Consider the following 13,541-nt stretch of genomic DNA (forward strand, 5'->3'; position numbering starts at 1 on the left):
ACTAATTGCCAAATTATCATACTCGGAGTCAGGAGGTTAGGAGAGGATGCATTTGGCACACATCAGAATTTTGATTTGAAATGCTACTGCCCTCTCCCTTCATTTTCAGCTTGGAATTCAAAATATCAAGACTCTCCGGAGCAAAGTCTGCAATGTTAATCTCTTACTCACAAACCCATAAATAAACACTACCATCCTCTTCATAGACAGTCCTCTTGAAGAATAAATATCCTCCTCCTTCTTCCAATGTTTCTGGAATCGCTTTACAAAAAAAAAGCAATACAGATTATTAAGACGTAACAAGTCAGTATCACATTTTGGTGAAGATCTAATTGTGTGAGTGGAAGACATTTTACAGGAAATATCATTAAAGACAGATAGTGTAAAAACAATTGCATGTGTGGAGGCAAGAGCAGTGCCTTGTGTGAAATCGTTTGTAAAGAAAAATACACTGAATCTGAAATTCCTTCACAAAGTTGCAGAGTCACAATGCAGTAAACATTGAATAAATTATCTATCTGGTGAATCCTAAGCTTTAAGTTTTACAAAGAGACATAAACTATGCGCAATTGTAAGCATTAATTTAATTATATTAAAGAACACATCAGTTTAACGTATCACTTCCTTGCCGCAATGTTCTGTAACACTGAACAATACCAGGTTCAGATTCAATCACATAATGATCTTGGTACACATATTGAACTCAGGCGACAGTCAAATATTAATTACATGAAGCAGCACCCCTTAAAGTGTTACTAATGTAAAATGTGCAGAATTCAGGTGGTACTTAGGCAATCTGTGCTTATACAAAGTAGGACTGAATGTTTTAACAGGACATGGTGAAAAGATTTAGATTCAATATATAATTTTATCAAAGGTTTGAAGAGACCTTGATCAAAGCACAATATTCCTTTGGCAACTATTATGCATTTATCAGGGTATAACTGTAGTGGCACATGAAGGTGCCTTTTAGTTAACAGTGAGGTATTTTATTAGCAAGTTATTATAGAGTTCGAGTTACTGGTAAAATCCACCATTTTTTTGCATCAATGTAATGAATGCAACAAGTAACAAAAACATTCAACTGCTTTGGAAATTAAAATCACAAGATGAATGTGCAAGGTTCAAAGGCAATAATTAAAACTAAAACGAGACTTGTCAAAAAACCATAAACCCGCCTTCCCCATTGCAATGCTTCCTCTGCAGATGTATGGATTTCATATCTCACAGCTAAGAATGGAATATCGTCTCTTGGTCTTGTTACACGCCTTTCACAGCTCCTCATTCACTTTCACATTAAAAATAGGTTATGTCCCCAAAGGCATATGTGGCTGGAATTGCAGTTGTTTAAGAAGGTAAATATGCCATGGTTTTTATGTCCTCGTTTATTTTCTGCTTTCCTCAGTCTCCGTGGGACCCTTCTCCTGTCGTTCTTTTTCCCGCCTCATTTCTCTCAACTCCTGTCTGTATTTCCGCTCAATGAAGCGCTTCTGATGAGCCATCTGGGGAAAGTTATCTGGTGCAAGGAGGAAATATTTTATTAATGAACTGTACCCTGCAGCATTTCAAGGATGTTGCATTGAAACTGTAAGAAAAAAAAAGACAATCACTTTGAAATGCAGGGGGAGGGAGAACGAGTGCCAACTTTGGCTTAACTGGTTACACTTCTGCTTCTAAGTCAGAGCTTGAGGCTTCATGTTCCATGCAGAAGAGCAAAGGTGACACTCCACTCCACTGTAGAACAAAGTGGATGCTTCACTGTCAACAGTGCCCCCTTGCAGATAAGCCATTGTACTCAGGCTCTGTTCATCAGGTAGTGAAAAGACGCCAATTCAAAATGACAATATCTTTTCTTGGTGTTTTGGCCAATATTTATCCATCAATCAACATTAAAAAACAATTTACTTAGTCATTTTATCACATTACTGTTCGTACGAGCGTATCGTTTGAATTGTCGTATTGTTACAAGGCTGATGACACCTGATAGGCATTTCACTGGCTATAACCAACACGAGAACATCTGCGGATGCTGGAAATCCAAAAATTGCTGCAGGAACTCAGCAGGCTAGGCAGCATCTACGGAAAAGATTAGAACAGTCGACATTTCGGGGTGAGACCCTTCAGCAGGGCCTGCCGAGTTCCACCAGCATTCCGTGTGTGTCATTGGCTATAAAACGCTTTGGGAAGTTTTAGGGCTGTGAAATACTGCTCCTCATTAACTCTTTGATTAACTTCTGGAACTCCGCATACGGACAGTTTAAATAAGGGGATAAATCAACAAAAATGTACCCCGCTTGTTTTTGCCCCTTGCACAAGTCTCCCTTCACTTTAAGGAGCTTTAATTTAGCAAAATGCTTTTCATGAAACTGTACCAATAAATCTTCGGAAACAAGGTTACGTGAAATGTCATATGTCCTGGTGATCAGTTGGATTTGGTAGCCTCAAAAACTGGATCATCTTTCTCTAGCCCTCACTGTACACAATTCTTCCATGACACAATTATTTTCTTCATTGCATGGACGTGTGCATATTTGGTCCAAGAAGCTTTCCAATTCATAAGATCAAAAGACTTTATAGAAAAGAGATAATATTGTCACATGCTTAGTACATGTACAAACATTGGCATCATTTTCCCTCAAGGTTTCCTATTAAAGTTCATGGAAACAAACATTGTGAGGCAACTGAGAGCCAAACCCTGGGCAATTGTTTCATACCACTGACCAAATATGCATACTCCTTTGCTGTTTAAGCTGTCAGTCCTCAGAAATGTACACACAGAGAATGCCATGTGGAAATCTCACAGAACCCAATGAGCAGTCTGAGCTATCAGACTGTGTTAATCCAGAGAATAATTGAAAATGGGTTCAGAAACTATATCCAGAAATTGTCAAGGTCTGATAAATATAAATACAAGTTTCACTCAGGGGTTCCTAACCTGAGGCTTGCTTAGTTGTATTCGTTCATGGCATAATAGAGGTCGGGAATCCCTGGACACCGGAAAATGGTGGTTCCCACTCAAATTTCAGATAACTGCAGAGACTGTATTCATACAGTCACAGCACAGGTAAAGGTACTTTGACTCACCAAGTCCATTAAAACTGCCTACTCCCATCGACCTGCACCAGGACCACAGCCCTCAATACTCTGCTATACATGTACCTATCCAAACTTTTAAGGTAAGTTGAAATCGAGCTCATTTGTGCTGGCAGCTCATTCCACACTCTCACAACGCTCTGAGTGAAGAAGATTCCCCTCTTGTTCCCTTTAAACTTCTCACCTTTCACCCTTAAACCATGACCTCTGGTTGTAGTCCCACTCAGCATCAGTGGAAAAAGCCTGCTTGCATTTTCACTATCTATACCACTCATAACTTTGTATATCTCTATCAAATCTCCTCTCTATCTTCTATGTTCTGAAGAACCTATTCAATCTTTCCTTTTAATTCAGGTCCTCCACATCTGGCAACATCCTTGTAAATGTTCTCTACTTTTTCAACCTTGTGTAGATCTTTCCTGTAAGTAGGTGACCAAAACTGCACACAATACTCCAAATTAGGCCACACCAAAATCTTATACAACTTCAACATAACATCCCAACTCCTTTACTCTTACACTGATCTAGGAAGGCCAATGTGACAAAAGCTTTCTTTACGACCCTGTCTTCCTGTGACACAACTTTCAACGATACCTTTGTTCTACCACACTCCTCACTGTCCTACCATTCACTGTGCAAGATCTACCCTGGTCGGTTCTACTGAAGTGCGAAACCTCACAATGAATTCCAGCTGATGCAGATCTCTCTGCAAGCCATGACATCCTTCCTCACCATCTACTACACCTCCAGTCTTGGTGACATCCACAAATTTACTGATCCAATTATTGGGAGATGTCCACAATTAGTTCTCTCCTAACACAGCTTATTATTTGCTCAAACATTTGAAATATTATTTAATTTCAGTTAAAAAGCGAGTAATGTTAAAAAGGGACTGCAAAAATAAGTTATTTGACAACCACAAGACAGGAAAAAAGTGACAGAGTGTCTCAATGCACAAGAATACAAATTGGTTCATGACAGGAAAATAAAGTAGAAGCTACATGTATTAGGGTGCAAATGACAGGGAGCATACCTTTTGTTTGTTTTTGAACATCCACAGCTTTTTTGCTTCAGTACTGAATTAAACATCAACCTGCTCCAGTAATGCCCACCTTGGAGAAATCTGCCTTCCGCTCTAATGTGATTTACATTTGGCCCTCTTGGCTTGCCTACTCCTGTCATTATTGTCATGCTTCGCAGTGCCACTGACTGGAAGGTCATAGTTCAATTCCTACTGCTGTCTGTGAGGAGTTTGTACGTTCTCTCAGTAAATGTGTGGGTTTACTTCCAGCGCTGCAGTTTCCTCCCAAATTACAAAAGTGGGAGGAAACCCATTTATTAACTTCACTAACTCTACCGTACAAGTTAGGGTTAGTAAATTGTGGGCGTGCTATGTTGATGCCAGAAGCATGGTGACACTTATTGTCTTCGCCCAGCACCTCACTGGACTGTGTTGATTGTCGATGCAAATTATGCATTTCACTGTATGCACATGATCAATAATAATAATCTTTCTTTCTAACTCTGTCAGAGCTGTCAAGTGTCTCCAGCAGTTTCTGAGCTTATTTCAAATTTACACCCTCCATAGAGTCTTGCCTTTACTTTTAGTCGAGGTGGCTCACCCCAGTGTGATCCTTATGTACGCCTTGTGTTTTCAATGATTTAAATACCAGGAACTTTTTTTAAAGTGAGAGCTGAAAGATATATTTGGTTGAATGTTACACTGCTCGGCTTCCTTCAATCTGTTACACAGAGCTGTGCCAAGATTGCCAGCGGCAAGCGGGAGCCTCAGCTCAATCCAATGTGCAAATCACCTAAAAACTCAAGTTCAAAATAGCAAACTTTCCTGCTCTGTTATGGTGTTTAGAGAATGCCAGGTTCCCAGAATAGCTTTAGATGCACACCCTCCAAAGACTGACCTACAGGAACAGCAAGTGCTGACAACCCACAACCTCAACAAAAAAAGATTCTTTGTTCTAAACTGATGTGCCAATAAAGTATGAAACTGCATCATGCAAGGGCATGATGAACAGGATGCTGTGAGAATCCTGTTGCAGTTTCTTTTAATAACATAGTTTTGAAGTTATACTGGAATTTGAAGATATCAAGCTGTGACAGAATTGGGCTCAAAGACAAAGACAAAGGGACAAAGATATCAAGGGACAAAGACATCCTAACAAACAGTCGCTTAAGGTTCACACAGAAGGCACTGGTAGAGTGGTCCAGCAAATAATTCAGGTTTTCAAGGAAGCAAGGGGGTCGGGGGGGAAACTGGTAAGATGTAAGAAGGGGAGGCCCACATCAGTCAGTTAAAAGCAATTTAGTGGACATTATTTCCACATTTCAACCAAAAGACAAGCCCCCAATCCATTCATCTATAAAAGATCAATAAGCTTAGTTTTAAAAGGTATCTGATTCAGTAGCACTGGGTCAAGTTAGTAATTCCATGTCTGACTTGCTGAGTATTCTAGCATTTCCTGCTTTTATCTTTAATTTCAAGCTCCAACCCCGTAACAAGGGTACAAAAATCTATGCTGGCAAGTTAAGCATTACTGAATGGGGCTGTTGGAAATGCCACCTTTTGGATGAAACACTGAAACCAATCTCTGACCTGTTCTCTTAAATATAACAGTGGATTCGAGTTCATTGTGCATTAGCTAATCAGGGTAGCTGCTTATTTGGGACAATTTAAAGAACAAAAACTAATTGAGAAACTGGCCAGGTTTCCCTTTATTTAATTGGGACAGGTGACCGTTGCTGAACCGTTTCTAACTAGCGTAAGTCACATCTACATGTGTGGCTGTTAGATACTACAACATGCTTACAGCAAAGTTTTGAAGTAGCGTCAGTTGCGTGGTTTTGTATTTAAAAAAAAGTGATTTTTGTCACCGACAGTTGAAAGGACAATTCAGAGCTGTTTTGTTCACTGCAGTTTCAAGCATTCTGGTTTGGAGATGCCAGAAATTGAAATGATTTCACTACTTCAACAAGTTAAGAACTATGAGGAATCTGAAGGTACCAACGATCATCCTGAATGCTACAATGAAAATGAAGATTTGGAGGTTGCAATTTTCAACAGTATTGTGTGCAATAGGTGTCTGTGTTGATTTTGTTCATCTAGAAACAAAAGGACACAGCAACATACACTGGATGAATTCCTCTGTCAATAACTATTAGGAACCAATACATAATTTTAGTAGTACTGTAGTAGTATTGATAATGTTCTAATCTGTTCTGTATTTAATTTAAAGACATAATTTGGTACAGTTAAACGACAGTTTGTATTTTTAAAATATTTTTTATACCTTTTTAACTACTTTCATGAAACTTCAGCTAATGGGGCAGCTGCTTAATTGGGCCAAAATGTACTGGTCTCGATGTGTTCCATTAACCAAAATCCACTGTACATCAAAAAAGAGCTTATAAATTATACTCAACTAATTGCCCCCATCGGCATTTCTAAACAAAAACGGATGATTTCATGATAAACAAATTGTAATTTGATGTGGGAACTTGCTCTATATAAATTGGCTGCAATATTCCTTCTGTTACATTGAGATTAATAGAAAATTAATTTACTTTCAGAATAGAGAGCTTTGAGGCATCCTGAAAGAGATGTGAAGGGCTCTTCCACATAATTATCAAGCCAAGCAACAGGATTCAGATTTCGCATACATGCTTGGAAGGAAATGAAGTGCATAAGAGATAGTTCTTTATCAAGTCTGATAATATTCCAAAGCGTTTCAGATATTACAAGAACAATACATTATTACTTGATCAGAAAGTGAATTCCATTTAAGTACAAAGATTGATCAGAATAAGACAAACTTCTGTTCAATTCCTCTTTGCCAAAATAATGTTACCCAAAACCATCTTCACAGTAAAACGGAGAAGACATTAAGAGCAGCTCACAGACTGCTTATCCTCATAAAGATTTTAGTGACAGAAAATTAACCCTAATTTTTTAAAATAGTGAAATAAATAGACTATTCAGAGATAAGGCATTTAAATAGAATTGTGATTTCACAGAACAGTGCAATGGACTTGAGAGTAGGCAACCTCTTCTTGTTCATCTACTCTCATAATGCAGGCAGATAATCTTGGAAGGCATGGCTAACATTAATAGGTAAAACTAGCAAGAACTCAATCAAGGTTGGAAGGATTTCACAGTTAATGTTGAAAATGGATAAGCTTATCAGAAATGGGACTTGAAATAGAAATAATCCAATGTTATAATCAGATTTATTTATCACATGTATACTGAAACATAAAGTGAATATGCATCATTTGCATTAACAACCAACACACATAGGGATGTACTGGAGGCAGTTTGCAAGTGTTGTCACACATCTGCTGCCAACATAGCCTGCCTACAATGCAAAATTGTATGAAATATTGATTCCTGAAAGCTTCAATTTCAAGAAACAGACTGAGTAAGATGAATAATATTAGACGCCAAGATTGATAGTCTGGCATTTTGTCCTAGTTCAGCATACAAAACTAATAATATTACCCAATCCTGTCAGATAAAAGGCAATTCACCCACTGCAACTGTAGTGTTGAACTGTTGAGTTTTTCCACTAGTTTTTCTTTCTCTTTCAGATTTCCACCAATTGCAGTATTTTGCTTTTGTGCAAAGTTTTCTGAGATCTTACAGCTTAGTAATCAAGTCTGTGGTAGGCTTGTTTAGGTAGAGGGGTAAATATTGTTTGACTAAGGTGAAACAATTCACCTCGTTTCCTCAAAACACACATTTAGAGGGTTTGAAATCATTGAAGTTTGTTTCTGTAGACATCCATGTGTTTCAGCTGTTGTTTCCATACGATCAGTTAGAGACAAAGGCTTTGGGCTGCAATTGCAAACCTTCAACCCATCCATCAGGAGCACAGGGAGCTACGGCATAGCGTCCCACAGGCTGCCCATCTGTGTACCCGTCGCACCTGGCTCCACCTGCCTCATATGTAGAAGAATTCAACACGATAGTACAGGTTCAATTCCTGCTGCTGCATGTACGGAATTTGTATATTCTCCTTGTGACCGCGCGGGCTTCCTCTGGGTGCTCCGGTTTCCTCCCACAGTCCAAAGATGTACTGCTTGGTAGGTTAATTGGGCATTCTAAATTGTCCTGACACGAAGCCAGAACAGTGACTGCTGGAAGGGCTTACTCCTCCCTCTATCTTAGTAATTTTTTAAAAAAAATTTAAATTCATTATTTCTATTTTGGCTTCATTAGGCACCTCAGACCCACAAAACAGAATGGAAGCAAGTTAGTCTCAATCCTGTGGGGCTGCCCAATAGGTAGAAGAGAATAATGGTGGCACTCTGGGATGATTAAAACACTAAGTATCAAAGGCTTTTGTCATTGTAAATACCTGAAAAATATCAGTAGCCGCAACATGCAGAAGATTTATTTTAATTTAAATTATTTTTTTTTTAATTTGATTTTTACGTTGAGCTTTTATAAAAGGCTTCACTGAACTGAATCTATTCGTGGATACGCTAATCACTCCAATGCACGGCTGTAAAATTATGCGATTCAAGTGTCATTTTTGTATTGCTGCATAGTTTATTAAAGGGTACTGCTTTATTGCTAGTTCCCTTTAGTTTTAAAATCCAAATGTTTGTACTCATTAATATTTTATGACTGTAATTTCATTAGCAACACACTTAATTTCCACCTATTGTTGGTTACCTGTTCAAATATATCTCCGCACATACACACAAACACATCTTCCCGTTGCAGATTGCAATGTTCAATCTTGCACTAAATAGGCAACGTAATTGAAATCGTCACAAAATCACAGCAGCACTCACTGAACAATGAGCAATTAATTTACTTAATTGTAACGTTACTGCAAATTGGTTCATTGAAAATGCAGTGGAAAAACAGGGGTGGCGACAGAGGAGAAGGGAAGACTGAATTCAGCATGCAAGAATGAAACAATTATTCTCATCTCATGCACACTGTCACTTTCAATTTGTCTAACACACAAAAAGGAGATGATAAATATGTAAAGGAAGCCACTGCAACAACAAATATTTATCTAATGACAAACGAATAATCCATGAATGAAAAAGTTAACAGGGTCATTGATAAGTGAAAGTTTTTAATATAAATGGCCTTCTAATCTGCCCTTTACTGTATTTAAAGGAATCCTTCTCAACTTAACTATAGACTGCTTTCAGTTTTGCCTCATGTTAGTTGAGGGGAAGATGGACAGACTGCTCTGAAGTAAGTTCTTCTCCTTCTTAGGCAGCCGATTGAGATTAAGGATGACTTGCTTATCTCCCAGTTCCGAGGTGATTAATGGCCAATGTGGGACCAGAAGACTCCAGTGCACGTGGGTCTAGTGGCCTACGGGGGTTAGGTGGAGAGGGGAGGAATTGCGGTAACGTCATTTATGACACTTATGCCAGGTTAGTTTGTCTAAGAAAATGGTCCAAGGAGTCAGTAGAGTTGTTACACCCTCTAAAGAAGACTTTGGAAGCATTCTTGAATATTTTTCCTCTGTCCATATGGTAAACTCTTGCTCTGACAAAACTTGGTATATGCAGTGTCTGTTCTGCAAAGTTGGTGTCAAACATATGCATGAGGTGGCCCAGGCATCAGAACTAAGTGCAATTTGGGCCTCAATGCTGGAGAAACACTGTGTTCGAGGAAAATTTTCAAAATTTTGAAGACCAGTGTTTGATCACTACTCAGCCCTTTTAAAACATAAAACACTCAACCTAAACATACTTTGCTGATTGGTAAAATCTCGCTGTCCTATTATCATTTCAAATCTTTTCCAGATTCTCTTTCTCTTCCCTCTATGTGTAAAATAAGGTGAAGAGAGCCATGTGCAGAACTTGGGGTTTAATGCAGAATTAGCAAACTTTATCTATTTTTCTACTTTATTGCTCTGGAGATAAAAGATTGGGTTGTTGCTTTTTGCACTTTATTGATGTGTCATAGCTTCTGGACTTCACTTAAGAGTCTTCAGAAGTTTCTGTTTTTGTAGTCAGCTTTCGAGACATTTGCTCCTGCTTTCCCTTTTTTTCCCTATGCAAACATTGGATTTCAAAATTCAATATCTCTCTGCTTAAGTTATTCTGCAATGTTTGTTACAAAAACATTTTTGGATTGTATGTAACTGGGCTTCACAGAATTGTTGAGAGAGCTACAGTGCAAAAAAGGACCTTCAGCCCACTGTGTCTGTGCTATCAACAACCCATTTACACAAATCCTCCATGAATCCTGTTTTATTCTCCCCACATTCTCAGTAAGTCCACACAGATTGTAACACTCAGCTACAGGTCCTGTTAAGCCGACCAACATGGACATTTTTACGACGTGCGAGGAAACCAGAGCACCTGAAAAATGCCACAGTCACTGGGAGAACATGTGAACACCAATTAGACAGCATCCAAGGTCAGGATTAAGCCCTGGTCTCAAGCACTGAGGCAACAGTTCCAGCTGCCTTGCTGTGTCATCCAACATTATGGCACAGAAGGAGGCCTTTCAGCCTAATGACTCCATGCAGCCAATTTGTGGAGCAATTTGGACACTGACTTTTCCCCATTCTTTCCATGTGCTATAAAAGTTTTTTTCCAAAATGCCTGTACCTTTTTTTTTATTTTAAAAGATTTGGTGACTCTGTTTCCACACCCTTCAAAGAATGAGCTCCAGTTTAAAACCACTCTGCATAAAATTGTTCCCTTCACATCTTCATTCCATCAGCATGGGTAGAAAAAGTAAGAATTTCTGCTGACCGACTTGTCAAGAAAGGGGAAGGCAAAATATAAAAAAATTACAGAGAAAGCAATCAGATGGGGAAGGTACAGTAGTAGACTGAATGTTACTACTGAATGTTGTATAAAGAGGTTGATAAACTTTTAATGTCAGCCAGTTGTATCAAGATGACATCAAGCCAAGAATGAGTACACGGAGTAGGTCAGAGATTGACATTGAGCTGAGTGAATTGGCAAACGAAGTCAAGGGGATAAATGGCCAACCCCTTTTCCTTTGTTTCCTCAAGTACGTTTGTGTTTTCAGTTTGATTGAGTTATCCATTTAGTCCCAGCTAACGTGCTCTTTCACAAAATCCTGCAATTGTTCCCCTTCGTGCATTTACCCAATTCCCCTGAGAAATTTATTAATACATCTACTTGCCTCAATCCCTCAGTTCGTAACCTTCTGGGTTGTAAACAACGTGGTACACAATATTTTTATATTAACAAATAAACAAATATTTTAATCTGTATATTCATCCACGGCTCCACCTCATCCCAGGTTTTATATTGTGTTTGGTAATAAGCAGCTGGCAGTGGTTTACTGTTGCTTGTTAGTGTGTTGCAACTGGATCATAATAAAAACACTTTTATCACTTAAAACAAATTAGATCATAAAACCAAAAGCATGGCATACTTATGTATTATTAAATGTAGAAAACATTTTTTGAAAACACTAAAGACTCTTCAGTGGTAAACTTCGGCTCAATGAAAGTGTTTAAAAGAAGGCTAAACTGTTAAAATTATGAAATTATTATGAATCAAGAGGCAAAGGTTTATCTGCAAGAAAATTCACCAGCGATGATCCTTTGATTTGAAAATCCCCTCCTCAATGAATTACTGACAGAATCTGATATAACTCAGTAATCTGACCTGGGAGTCACAGGAAATGCAAATAGCACAAGCTGATCCTGAAAGGTCATTCAATCACAGTAACAACTACTGAATTGTCCAGGCCACAGACAATCCATAGTTGCAGTTTCAGTGTCCTCCTCTGTCTGACCTGCCAATGGAGTCTTCGGAGGATGGACTACACAAAGCCTAGGCTCAGTCACCATAATTGCAGGACAATACCCAGGCTTCAGCTGACAAGTGGCACGTAACATTCGAACTACGGAAGTGCCAGGCAATGACCTTCTCCAACAAGACAGGCTCTAACCATTGTCCCCTGACATTCAGTCGCATCACCACCACTGAATCCCCATACTATCAACATCCTGGGGGTTACCATTAACAGGAAACTCAACCGGTCTAGAATCCTGTGGGGTGTCACTCACCTCCTGACTCCCCAAAGCCTATCCACCATCTACAAGGCTCAGGTCAGCAGTGTAATGGAATACTCGCCACTCGCCTGGATGAGTGCAGCTCCATCAACACTCAAGAAGCTTAACACCATCCAGTAGAAGGCAGCACACTTGATTGGTATCCCTTCCACAAACATCCAATCCCTCCACCATCAACAAACAGTTGCAGTAATGTATACTATCTACAAGATGCAGTGCAACAACACACCAAAGTTCCTAAGGCAGCAGCTTTCATACACACGAACAATACCATCTAGAAGGAACACCACCACTTGGAAAGATCACTCACCATCCTGACTCAGAAACGTATTGCTGTTCCTTCATTGTCGCTGGGTCAAAATCATGGAATTACCTCCCTAACAGCACTGTGGGTGTCCCTACACCTCAGGGACTGCAGCAGTTCAAGAAGGCAGCTCATCCCCACCTTCTCCAGGGCAACTAAGGATGTGCAATAAATGCTAGCTTAGCTGATGATGCCCACATCCCGTAAGTGAATAAATAAAATTGTTTTTAAAAGCAGGGCTTTATAACCTGAGGGCAATTGAAATGATACAGCAGGTTCTCCACTGTGACATTAGCCATGGAGAAGGAAGACAACATCTGAAAGAAATTTTCAAACGATCTTAAAAGAAATGCTCAGTAGATATAAGTGACCATGGTAGAACAATCCTAAATGCCATTGAACTAAGTGCTCTGTTTGACCATTTCCTCCTCAGCTTACAAATATCTGATTTACATATATCCCATAGATACGAACGAGTGTTGGGAGAGCCAGAAGTATAAACTTGCTACAGAGCCACAGGACTCTTCTGCTGCCTGGGAACTTGGTTCGCAGCCCCATTTCTGATTTGTGAACTATTTGGGTTATGAACACCTCACACAAGTGGAGCCAGTCGTAACCTTGGGCCTCTCAAGCCTGCCTTCCACTTAACAAAATTCAGGGTACAAGATTACCTAATGTTATTTCCAGTACATAACTATAACGGAGAATGAAAAATATTGCTGCTCTGGATCTGATGCAGCACAAAAAAAAGATAAAGAACACAATAATAAAACAAACAAATAAATATAAATACTTAAGATAGTTTCTATACTCAGATTGATTGTATGTCTATAAAGCGACGCTCAGCACGGGAGTGCCTGTACATAAGATGACTGACAGGAAATGATAAAGTCGTGGTGGTTGGGATATGGAGGGAGGGGTGAGTGGATTATGGTTTTGATCAGCCTGATTGCTTGGGGAAAGTGACCGTTCTTGAATTTGGTATTCCCAGTGAGGATGCTCGATCGCCTCTCCTGATGGGAGCGGGACAAAAAGGCCATGAGCAGGGTGGGTGGGATGCTCCACTGGCCTTCCTCTGGCACCTTGATGAA

General features: G+C 39.3%; 1 protein-coding gene across 1 annotated transcript in view; it reads right to left on the reverse strand.

Moving 5' to 3' along the window:
- Window positions 1–569: 569 nt before the first annotated feature.
- Window positions 570–13,541, reverse strand: part of drosha (drosha ribonuclease III) — a 164,092-nt gene continuing 151,120 nt past the window's right edge. Inside the window, exon 32 of the mRNA XM_073024273.1 lies at window positions 570–1,516. Within this exon, the coding sequence (XP_072880374.1) occupies window positions 1,386–1,516 (131 nt within the window). The 3' untranslated portion in view covers window positions 570–1,385. The remainder of the gene's footprint in view (window positions 1,517–13,541) is intronic.

The sequence above is a fragment of the Hemitrygon akajei genome, chromosome 20 (assembly GCF_048418815.1).
Source record: "Hemitrygon akajei chromosome 20, sHemAka1.3, whole genome shotgun sequence".
NCBI classification, from domain to species: domain Eukaryota; kingdom Metazoa; phylum Chordata; class Chondrichthyes; order Myliobatiformes; family Dasyatidae; genus Hemitrygon; species Hemitrygon akajei.